General features: G+C 44.0%; 1 protein-coding gene across 1 annotated transcript in view; it reads right to left on the bottom strand.

Annotated features, from left to right (window-relative positions):
- DNAH1 (dynein axonemal heavy chain 1) overlaps window positions 1-9,202 on the bottom strand; it is a 124,977-nt gene extending 115,775 nt beyond the window's left edge. Inside the window, exons 1-5 of the mRNA XM_075005859.1 lie at window positions 8,976-9,202; window positions 6,151-6,223; window positions 2,763-2,937; window positions 1,959-2,115; window positions 1,207-1,339 (exon numbers count right to left, since the gene is read on the bottom strand). Of these exons, the coding sequence (XP_074861960.1) occupies window positions 1,207-1,339; window positions 1,959-2,115; window positions 2,763-2,937; window positions 6,151-6,223; window positions 8,976-9,191 (754 nt within the window). The 5' untranslated portion in view covers window positions 9,192-9,202. The remainder of the gene's footprint in view (window positions 1-1,206; window positions 1,340-1,958; window positions 2,116-2,762; window positions 2,938-6,150; window positions 6,224-8,975) is intronic.
- Between the last annotated feature and the right edge of the window lie 3,031 nt (window positions 9,203-12,233).

The following is a 12,233-nucleotide window of genomic DNA, read 5'->3' as shown; positions in this document are numbered from 1 at the left end:
CCTAAACTTCTGATTGCTAGGTGCTGGCACTGATTAGATGATAGTAATGTGTTTTGTTCATCCTCTGATGCATTTGGCACTGACCAATGAAACAGAGGACACTGGGCCATTGGTCTGACTCAGTATGGCCATTTTTAGGCTTTGAGGTTCTAAAAGAGGGTTTAGTTGATTCTCACAGGCCATGTCTACGTTAGCCCAAAACTTCGAAATGGCCATGCAAATAACAATTTCAACAATTACTAATGAAGTGCTGAAATACATATTCAGCACCTCATTAGCATGCGGGCAGTCGCGGCACTTGCAAATTGCCACAGCTCGCTGCCGCGCGGCTCATCCAGACAGGGGCCCTTTTCGAAAGGACCCTACCAATTTCGAAATCCCCTTAGCGCTATCCGCATGCTAAGGAGGCGCTGAATATGTACTTCAGCCCTTCATTAATAAAAATGGCCATTTCAAAGTTTTGGGCTAGCGTAGACGTAGCCACAAGGTCTTGTGGCAGGGGAGATTTCGCAATCAAAATAAGTGAACTGAGGTTGCTTCTTGGTGTATGTCTTCATTGGTGTATGTCCCATAGGGTCAACCTCAGCTGCTCTGAACTAAAGGTTTTCCTTAAAAAAGTAAAATAAAGTCCCCCAGGACAACCATGCCAAATAATCATGCATGTAATCACTTCCCGACACGTGCTCTGTAAACCCTTCCCATTGTTTAAATTCTGGACACCAGGACTGGATCACACAACACAGTGGCTCCACTTTTCAGAAGGGCTTAAACTTGAGCTCCAGTTTTGCACTCATACGCAAATACAGACATGTTTCATTGCTAAACTTCTAACTACTTGACTTGCAGGTTTGAACAGAGAGATAAATATTTAAGAACTATAAAATTAGCCAGCAATTATGTCTAGGCACAGAAATGTGGCTCCAAATCAGAGGCTACTTTTACAAACAAGATCCACCAGATGCGTGGCAGATCTGAGAAAAGAACTCAATTCTCCTGACTCTTAGTCCCCTACTCTAATGACTACAGCAGATTACCCAAGTACTCACTGTGACTCAATCCTCTCTGTTCCATTCAACAGCATTACATTCATCTGAGTTGGAAAGTTCCTTTCCAAATATTAGCCATTCTATTGCAATGACTCCGTAAGTGTCATTGGCCGAGTGTAATCATGTAGAGCACCTGAACTACAGCTCATTCATGCTTTACCGTGTCCCAGTAGATCATCTGTAGGTAAAAGTGCTCTTCCGGGAACTGGTTTTCTGTCTTGAAATCCTGGCTCCAACCCCAACAAGAGCCACTCTTCCGGAGTCCGGCAATCATACTCTTCATCATCAAATATCTACGTAGGCAAGAGAGTGTGAGCAATGGAAATGAATCCCTGCTTGGGGAAGAAGATAACAACATGGCACAGAAGTTCATGAGAGGAAAAGAAACACACTCCCTGAATTTTATATAATGAGAGAAAAACAGCAAAGGTGCAGAAACCACATAATGTGCTGCCACATGAAGAACTTACTTCCAAGAGTGGCATCTAGACGCCCTTCCAGGGAGTAAAGAATGAGGAAAAGATTCTCAACTGGAGAAGTCTCAAGCAACCAATGCCACCAACATTTTATCCAGAAGGAAATCTGAATTTCTGTAACAGCAGTATTTAAAAAGCCTAAACCACCATCTTTGGACCAGCCCTGCAAGATGCTGAGCGCTTTCAAATCCCATGGACTCTAATGAAAACCGTGGGCGCTCATTAACTTACAAGCTGTGGGCACTCATTAACTTTCAGTCCCATGCAACATTGAATCCTCCAGATTCCCGGCCCCACAGGGCTTCTATTCTATTCTATTCTGCTTATCTTTGTTACTTACTAAATCAAAAGTAGCCATCACATGCCCTGACATTTTGAGTGAGTCCAGAGAGCATCAGCAGTAAGACAGGTGTCAGTTCTGAGGCTGCTTGCTTACCTGCAAAGGGAGGTAGATGGGAAAGAGAGGATCTCTCTTTTGCTCAATGGTTGGCATATTGTCAGGATCTTGGTGCCTGGGCATCAGCTGATTAGAATCTATCCCCTCATCGGCTAAGAGCTGAGCAATATCGAGTTTGAGATATAGCCGTCGCTTCCTAGTTCAGAGTTAATGAGATTGAATGGTATGCTTTGTGAAGTTATGTGAACTGTGATTATTCAATTGTCTTTGAATCTGCTCCTGGGAAGGATATCTGTTCCAGTAACTACAGGTTCAATACAGCACCTGTGCCATTACAGTTGGATACTGCCTGGAAGGCAGAACAGATGGATGGAATATTTACACTGAACACCGAATTATGGGTGGGATTCCCTAAAGTGCTCAGTTTGGACCTCACTCTGTACCAGTGACTTGAGTGGGAGTTCTACCATTGACCACAGCAGAGGCCGAATTAGGCCAAAGCCAAGCACTATGAAAATTCCATCCTCAGGCATGGATTCTAGGGATCACTCCTGCATTATCAGAGGTGGGCTGGCTGATCTCAGAGGTCTTTCCCATATCCAACATCTACAAAGCACCCAAACTTTAATTCACTCTGTCAAAAAGGTGATCCTCTCTCTATGCAACCTAGGTCAACAGAGAGGTGTCAAGAGGTAAAGTTAAACCCTACAATAAAACGCTATCATTCTCGCATCGTTATCCACATAGCACCTTCTCATCTTCAGAGCAGAATTCATACCCAGTGATCGTGTAGCTATTAGATGTATACAACAACTACCAATTTGCCGCCTTTCTTGAGGTTACCTCTCTATCACAATCTTCCGTGGGCACTGTCCTGGCAGCCCCTGAAAGCACAGCTGCACCTTTGGCTTGAATGCTTGCAATGGGAAGTCTGATTTGGCCAGGATCTCGGTGGTTGGTCCAATCGCTTGCTTCTCCAGGTAAGACTCAATGTTCTCAGGAGTCTCAAATGTTGTGACTGACATTAAAAAAAAAAAACCACAAGCAAAGTCCTAAATTCACAAACAATGTTGTTACGATCCCATGCACTTACACACAAATTTACACCACCTCTTGAGTTGAACACACGCACATTCTGCAAGAGTCGGAATGACTGTACTACATGGGGGAACTGGAGCAGTCAAGCAGATCCTGAGTCAGGTTGTCCTGATGAGTGGAAGCCGACCTTATTTTCTCCCTTGCTTTCTTTTGTTGTATGCTTATACATGTTATTGCGTTAGTATAATACCCAAACACCACTCTGGGCTCAGTGACAGCAATACTGTGCATTAAGAATTACTATAAAACAGGTGGCTCGTGGACAGGGCTTTGGACTGGGACTCAGGAGAGCTGGACAAGACGCTTAATCTACCCAGTGCCTCAGCTCCCCATGTGTAAAATGGAGAAGAACTGGAGAAACCCTACGGGGATTTTGTGAAGATAAGATTCATTAATCACGGTGAGGCACTCAGATACTATGATGACAAGGAGCATCTACATCTAGACAGAGAGCAAGTCAGATAACCACTAAATTCCGATGTGCTTCTTCATGTTTTATTCAGGCAAACCTCAGTTTTTGCTCCGGCAAAATTTCCATTCACTTCAACAGAAGTTTGATTAAGGACTCAATATAAACTGACTTAACAACCTCAGGACTTCAGCCTATTGTCTTCAGTAGGAATGATGCTCTAAGGGTATAAAGGTCTCCAAGACTTTGGCCCAAAGAAAAGCCATCTTAGATAACGTTAAATAAAACACAAATGTTTACATCCAAGTATAGCTGAAAATAAAAGAATTGCAACAACTGGGAATTAGTTGTTTTACCTGAAATAAGTAATTGGTTGCTAGATGCTAGATCATCTTCCCCCAGGAGAGAACCTACTACAGAGCTAAAAATAAGATGAAGGACTTTGAGGGAGTGTGGGCTCTTTTAATCTCTTACTTAAGAAACTTGCATGCTGGCCAAGGAGAATCTTGAAATTTGGGGCCTTTAACTGGACACCTGGACATGATTAAGGCTGTTAATAATGTGGGGCAGCAACTTGCTCTGTCTACTTGGATCTTAATGTCAATACAGAGCGGCACAGACATCAAAGCAATTCTGCAGAGCAGTTTGCAGGGTTGCAGCCTTTGAAACCAATTCCACAAGGCACTGAGCACCTACTGCTTTCACTGAAGACAAAAATGCTAATGTCAATGTTATTTCAGGATCAGAATCCATTGACTTTGTACGAAAAGACCATTTTACTAATGGAGACTAATCCTAAGGAACCTACTTTATATATTTAATTTCCTTTTTATTCATATCACTATCAAATATTGTACAGAATCATGACCTGTCCATATGAACAGCTAGTTTATGATATTTTTGAAGATCTGCTTTTACTGCAGAGTCGATAAAGCACAGAAGTTTGAACAGAATATCGTTAACCCTGCACAAATCTTGGCTGGTTATGTCACAGAACTGTCCTGGTTTACACATTTATTGTCAATAAATGCTATTATTCCAACTGTGGCATTCTGCTTCATTGAAATCTATGAAGCTATTCATTGCAGACTTTGTGCATTATCAGTTATTTATGTCAATCTGTAGCGTGTCATCAGAATTTATACTTACTGCCGGATTTTTCCTGCATTACATGACTAGTATGTGGTAAATAAAGATCTGTCTCCACATGTTAGCAATGAGGTGGTTTTGTTAAGAGTAATTTGTGGATGAAGTTCTTTTCCTTTATTCATGGCAGTAAATACCATAGCTAAAGCACTGTGACAAAACTCCTCCTTTCGCTTGGTGGGTCCCATGCTTTTTGGTGGATTATTTGCCTCAGAGGCTCACAACAGCTCGCAGTTTAGCCACCCGCTCACTGTTTGATGAGCTACTCTCATCATTGGCCAGCATCAGGAAAAGAGGGGAGACCAAATTCCATATTCTCTGCTGCCCCTCCACGAGATTCAGGCAGGACAAACCCCGCTATCAATATCAGTCCTTCTCCTATGCTGTATAGGGAATGACAGAATGGATGGGAGGGGACCCAGACCTGTCCTCTACTCTGGGCTCCAGCCCAGGGACCCTGTGATAGCAGCTGCCTGCAACGTTTCAAATCTCAGCTGCCTGACAGCAAAGATTTCCCTGGGCCACTTCCCCACAGTGGTCCCTAGTACCTTCCTTACTACAGGCTCTTCCCTTTGTAACTGCCCCTCTCAGAATCTCCACAGCTCCTTATCTCCTCCACTCCTCACATAATACTGAGCCAACAGAAGAGGAGCCTTTTGAAAAACCAGTCTCGGCTGGTTTTTCATTGGCCCAGGGTCCTAATTAGCCTGGCTCCAAGTGTTTTAAGTGGCTTGATTGCCCCAACTGATTTTAGCAGATTCCTCCTGGGTATGGATTAGCCCTTGCTGGTCTACTCTAGGAACAGGGACCTATTTAATCTACGACTCATATATTTCTTTCCTATCACTCTTCTGTAGCCCTCTGGCCTGACCCTGTCACACACACTAAGGTGGTATACAGCTGCCATCTCTCTCCAGCCTACAGTTCAATTAACCAGACTGTGTCCTGGGGGTCTGTCAGGCTTTGGGGAAAGAAAGATCCCCCCATAGCCAGTCTCTCTGGCCATACTCCAACCTTCAGGGTATGTGCAGCATTTGCAAATGGGAAGGGAATGGCAGATCCTTTTGTAAAATGCGCTAAGTTCTGTTTTATAGTGAATACGGAGCTGGACTCCAGGTCATAAAAGGAGGGTGCATTTCCTGTCTGACCAAGTCCTGCACCAGCCACAGCAGTAACGGACACATTCCACTGCCTTTGGTTATGTCTATGACCATGGATTGGCAAGCACAATGCACCCGAGAAGGAAAGCGTATTCGTAGCAATATCAGTCATGTTATTCTTCCCACGGTACCTCACAGGTGTAGCTACAAGATTAGGAATGGACCCAAAAGCTTCATGGACATCACAGGGACCAAGTATGCCCTGACACTTAGTAAATCACTTGCTGCTCAAGAAGGGGATAATTCTGCTGATTTGGTTCACATCACCCCATAATTCCCAAGTGATTCCATCTAGCCTAAAGCAATCAGCTGAAGCACTAATTTCCCAGCATGCCTAGCGCTATCAACATTAACCCTTTAAGGCCTCAATTCCCAACATGCCTACAGCCACAGGCATTATTCTTTCCAGTGCATTTACCTTTTGGCGTATGTTGCTCAAGATCAGCCTGTCTGAGTAAATTCTTGTACACGCTGGGACCAGCACACACATCCTACAAATCCAGCACATAAGAGTATCACTGGGGAGAGTATCACCAATCGTTTAACCATGTTGCCGCAACCCTGTCACTAAAAGCAGGTGGGCATGAATACTTTTTGTCAGCACTTCTGCAGTTTCGCTTTGTCGGCAGGAAAGCACTGAAGCCTTCTGAGCCAAGTTCGAGTACAGAAAAGAGGGAGGCATGAGTGGGGCAGGTGAAAAGATGGGGTCAAAGCCTCAGGATAGCAATGATATGTGCCCAACACGTAACATCTGAGCACCTGACACCACAGCCCCTCGGTGAGGTAGAGCAGTGCTGTTACCCCCATTGCACAGACAGGGCACTGAGGGACACGTTATGGTGACCAGATGTCCCCATTTTATAGGGGCTGTTGCAATTTTGAGGGCTTTGTCTTATATAGGTGCTTACTACCCTCCATCCCAGTCCCAATTTTTCACAGCTGCTATTCGGTCCCCCTTGGGGACACAAGCTGAAGGCCAGTTTTTCAAAGGCACCTAGTGGGGAAATGTAGTCACACAGCCAGTGCAGGTGGGACATGTAATTCAGGTTAAGATGGCTCAGATATTTAAGTATGAAGTGTATAGTTATTGACCTCAATTGGTACCACATGTTCACTGCAATGTTAATGTCTATGAGTGGGGGCACTGATGACAATAATTTTACTTGACTGACCTCTAGAAGATTTGGTCCTCCAACTTTTTTTCAAGGGGAAGAGCTGCCCAGAGCTCTTGTGCCATTTATTTTCCTTTCCCACCTGCGGTGGCCCTGAAAAGTCTCAATTTTTTTTTCTCAACTTTAAACATGAAATAGTAATAGAGAGAAAGCCATGCTAGAAGGCTCTGGGTGACAGGCCTGTTCTCTCCTACAGACAACCTCCCAACCTTATGAGGATTCTCACCCACAACCACAGTCTATACCGCAGGAACACCAGTCCTGGAACTTGCATCCTTGCAACAAAGGCCGCTCCTAGCTTTGTCCACATATCTATTCTGGAGATACCATCCCTGGACCTAACCAGGTTATTCACAGAATCACAGGCACATTCTCATGTTCCTCAACTAACATCACACATGCCATCATGTGCCAACAATGCCCAGATGCTTTGTACATTGGACACACTTCAAACTCTCTTAGACAAAGAGTTAATGGGCACAAAACAGACATAAAAACACTCCTGATCTACAAACCGGCCAACCAACATTTTAATGGAGTGGGCCATTCTGTTAATGCCTTAAAAGTCTGCATCTTACTGAAGAGGAATTTTCACAACAGTCTTGAAAGAGAGGCTGCTGAACTCTCTTTTATATTCAAATTCAACACATTAACATGTGGTTCGAACCGGGAAGCGAATTTTCTGGGTCATTATAGTAGCTCTTTTGCATACTTGGCTTAATCTAATTCTTGACTCCCCCACCTGCCGCTCCTCTACTCTCTGATTCATTCACCTTGATAATTTTTTTCTGATTTGTCAACCTTGATTACTGTTTTTGGTTCTCTGTGCCTTAAATATTGAGCCTGTTCTGGTCTGGCTATGGTCTGAAGAAGTGGGTCTGTCCCACGAAAGCTCACCTAAACAGTGTTGCCAGCTCTCATGATTTTGTCATGAGTCTCATTAGAATTATTATCAGAGAGGTAGCCGAGTTAGTCTGTACCTTCAAAAACAACAAGAAGTCCTGTGGCACCTTACAGACTAGCAGATATTTTGGAGCATAAGCTTTTGTGGGCAAAGAACCGCTCACGTGTCTGAAGAAGCAGGTCTTTGCCCAAGAAAGCCTATGCTCCAAAATATCCATCAGAATTCTTGTTTTCCGTACAGCCCCAGCTCCTGGAGTTAAGTGTATATACCTACGATGATTTCATCCTTCATTCTCAAAGAGAAATGAAGTTTCTGGCCTTTGTGGCTGTTCAGAAAGATTCAAAATTTGACCCCAGTTCACTGTAGAGGCTGAAATAGAATGTAAATAAAAAGAGCATCAAATCTATTATTTTAAAATAATCCCATTATTTTTAAAGCCAATCTCATGATTTTTGATGAGCCTGAGTCATGATTTTGGGACATTTGGGGTTGGCAATATTATGACGGTGATTTGACAGTATCCATGTCACTGCTGTTTAAAGTTAATACCTCTAGGACCCCAGCGAGGTGCAGTATAAATTTACAGGGGTCTTGCCCTACTAAAATGTTTCCAGAACTTTAAAATGATCTATTCCAAGCACCACGAATTGGAAAAAAAGTGATAGAAAGTAATCTAGATTTTTCTACACTTGTTTTAATTGTTGCATTCAAGAGTTAAGAATAGACATTAACATATTAAACCTAACCAGAATCCCTTACGTGGACTGACACAAGATGTCAGAACATGTTAGTATGAGAGCAAATTGGGTCTAATATTTATTTAATTTTCTTTCTTTATCTGGGAATTAAAAATTCTTATCTGACAGGAACATTCTAGCTAAAGTTCTTCCCTGTGACACACACACAAAATCTGAAATGGGGCCCCCGGAGCTCCCTGCCTTGCGCAGAGGAGACTGGGTGAAGAGACAAACCACGGGAGGAGTAAAAAGGGAATAATTTGGGGCAAGAGAAAAGAACAGCAAGGCGCTCTGTGATTGGTGGGTGTCATCCTACACTGCACATGAGCAAGCCTGGCAGATTGTCTGCTTTTCCCATGGAGGCTTACTGGCAGGGTGATCTGTGACTCTAGCAGAAAAGATGAAGAAAGAGGAGGCTCTTTGCACTTACCCCCAAGAGAGTTGCGGCTCCTGGATAGAGGACATTCGAGTAAAATCCCTTTTGTTTGACCATTGGGTATTTCCTGTTGGTTCCCCTGTACGTGCTCTCTGTTGTGGAAGAGCTTGTTCCTGGGCTAGGGTCCAAGACCTGAGCCTGGATGTTGGAATGAGGAGAATAGAGGCTCCTCCCCAGAGAGTTTGTCAAGTCTTTCTTTGTCTTATCCATCCTCTTCACCATTCAGGGGAAAGATGTTGCGAAACGATCATGGGCCTTGTGAAAAGGAAACCAATTGACACTGTTCAAATGGTGTCTCTGCTGCTTGTAAAATACTTCTCAGCAGTTTTCGCATTGCTGGTTCGCTAGTGGGTAATGAGGTGCATTTGTCCCCCCCCGTCATGACACCGCACTTAACTTTTATGGCCTGGTGGCCGTCTGTCTCACACAGCTGACTGGATGGCTCGCTAACCCTGGAGCAAAGGGGGAGCTTCAGATTCCGCACAGGTTTGGAAACAGAAAACTCAACAGTGGATGAGTGAAAAGCTGCTCTCCTGAAACAGCATTCAAGAGGCCACCAGTAGAATGGGAGTAGTCCTGCACCGAACCAGCAGAAAAGCCCCTCTGAGATAAGCTCCCACCAAGTATGAAGGGGCTTTACCAAATCCCTTAGAGGAAACAGTCCCCTCCAAACTTACCTTGACTTTAGTAAACATAACCCTTCATAGCCACCCAGCCAGTTCCAGACGTAAGTGCTGACTCCATGTCTCAGACAATTAAAGCAGCAGTGGCTAAGTGAGGCCTGTTGATTATTAAAATTAGGCAGATGCTCCCCACTCCCTACTACTGCAGGGGATTTATTTACTTGGTTTTGCTAAACTCACAGCTTCTATTCCACCAACAGGAAGAGACAAGCACAGGCAAATATTACCAGTGTGTGCATGTATGTCAGATACCAAGAAAATCTTTACATAGTTGCAGATGCTAATGAAGTGAAAGCCCTCAGACTCCTGGCAAGATGCTAATGTAAAATGAAGGACTGAAAAATTCAACCCTTAAACTAAGAGCTTCTCTAATTTAAAAAAATATATATTGCCATAACTAAGTGGGACTAGTTAAAGTAGTGCCGCTCCCACAGGGTTGATGCAGTTACACAGGTATAAAGATGCTTATGCTGTTATAGCTTATTACCATACATGTAAGGGAATTCTATAGGGGATGTTAAAGAGTGAGTAATTTGGTTATGGTGTAACCACCAAAATTTCTGTTGGTTACTTGGTTAACTGCCCTCCCACACCCTGCCGCTCTGCATTGAAAAAGCTTTGTAAAAAGCGGGCACACAGGCTGGTTCAGCCTTTTAAATGCAGAGCGGCACGGGAGGGAAGATGGGAGAGAGACCAATCCCCAGAGCGGGGACAGAAGATGAGACAGCCTGTGTGCCGGTTCAGCCTTTTAAATGCAGAGCCACAGTGGGGGAAACTGCCAGAACAAGCAGGGATAAAGGCTGATCGCCCACCACCTATATTCTTGGGGGTGGGGGCGGCTGCGAGTAACCGGTGGCGTTAAGGCAAGACTGGTAAAACTAAAGGCCAAATGAAAAATCCTGACATGCTGAATGCAGCCTGCAGGCTATAGTCTGCCCTACCCTGATCTAGATAATACTCAATCATGCCATGAGTGCAGGGAACTAGACTAGATGACCTCTCAAGGTCCATCCCATTCCCATGATTTTGTGATTGACAGAGATGTCTGTTCTTCATCCTATGAAAGACCTGTCGCTCTATCTGGTTTAATCCTGGGGGATAAAATGTCTGCCCCGCAATCCGCTGGTTGAGAGTTTTCCAACTTCCCGTAGTGGATCTTCATTAAAAAGGTCTTGTCAAGGCTCATAGTTGAAAACTAGTGCTGTCACGGTACTGGGCTTTGCTGTCACTCAGCAGTGACAAAACAAATGCATTTGCCTACTGAGACCCTCCGCTCTGCTCCTGAAGGCAGTGAAATGAAATTTACAAACATCCCATCTCCTCTGTTCAGAGAGCATGAAGATTGTAAATTTCACCTAGCTGCCTGCCTATGAGAAAGAATCAGATACACACAACAGGGAAAGTATCACATACACACCTGAGATAGCAGTGAATATCTGCACACAGGCTTGTTATTGTCGGGCTCAAATCAGTGGACAGTTGGAATGACTCTTTAAAAAACACCATGAGATAATAAATTAAGGTTCCCATTATGTGAGTAAATGAGTGAAGTGGGGGAGACTCTGGAGAGAGGATCTAACCCAGAAATCACCAACACTTTCTCCTCCCAGCGCCTCTCTTTTGTTTGTCAACGAAGAGCTCAGACCCTAAAGAATGAATTTTCCATGGCAGATTTTGTTTGTTATTAGTTGTTTTATGCTCTGGCCACATCTGTTTTAGCAGCGCAGCAGGATTGATTGGTATCAGCTGAGATCCAAGGACTCCTGATGAATCACTGCTGGACTCTTTTATGCCTGCTGCACCAAGACCGTACAACAAGAATAATGCAAAATGACCCTGCTGAGGCTTTCTTGGTATGACAGCTCAGTGGTCTGTGGGAAGGCAAGCGGGTACAGCAAGTTACCCTGCTACCCCTTTTACCTCTGAAGCCATGAGTTTAAAGCCTGCATAATGCAAAAATTAGCGTGACATTCTCATCCTAGACTATGTTAGTGAACATCACAAACCTCCTCGCTCTCTCTCTCTCTCTTCCCCACGTGCATGATTAGCAATTTCTGCCCAGGACTGAAATACCATAAGCTGCTGCAGGTCAGGGCTGAGTTCCATTGACAGCTGTGTGGGGGAAGTGTCTACTACACCTTCTCCGCTGCTTTACACCTTGTGTAATCATCTACACCTCCAGAATGTCCTTTATGATCACTAAATTTATTCACCATTTAAAATAAACCCCTTATTCAGCATCCCGCACGTAAATATCCATCTGTCAGGCCTGAGCAGCTACACAAGACAAGACGATAACGTATTTGCGTGGCTAACACAACGTTGACACACTGTCCAAAATCTAAGAGAACAAAATCAGATCTTGAAAAATTTACCAGCCACTTAGCAAACAAAGAAGTAAAATGACAAGCCAGAGTTTTTAAATAGATAGCAGGCGCATCAGCAAACCCAGAGGAAATTCCAGTCCCCTCCAAGGGATTTCTACTGGAGTGCTATTCCTGGATCCTGCTCGGAACTCCAGCTTTCATATCAGCCTCTAGCTAGTAGACGACTGGTAAATTAGATGCTC

The sequence above is a fragment of the Carettochelys insculpta genome, chromosome 11, assembly GCF_033958435.1.
Source record: "Carettochelys insculpta isolate YL-2023 chromosome 11, ASM3395843v1, whole genome shotgun sequence".
Taxonomy (NCBI): Eukaryota; Metazoa; Chordata; order Testudines; family Carettochelyidae; genus Carettochelys; species Carettochelys insculpta.
The sequence above is the reverse complement of the archived record's forward strand: the minus strand, read 5'-3'. Positions and strand labels throughout refer to the sequence as shown.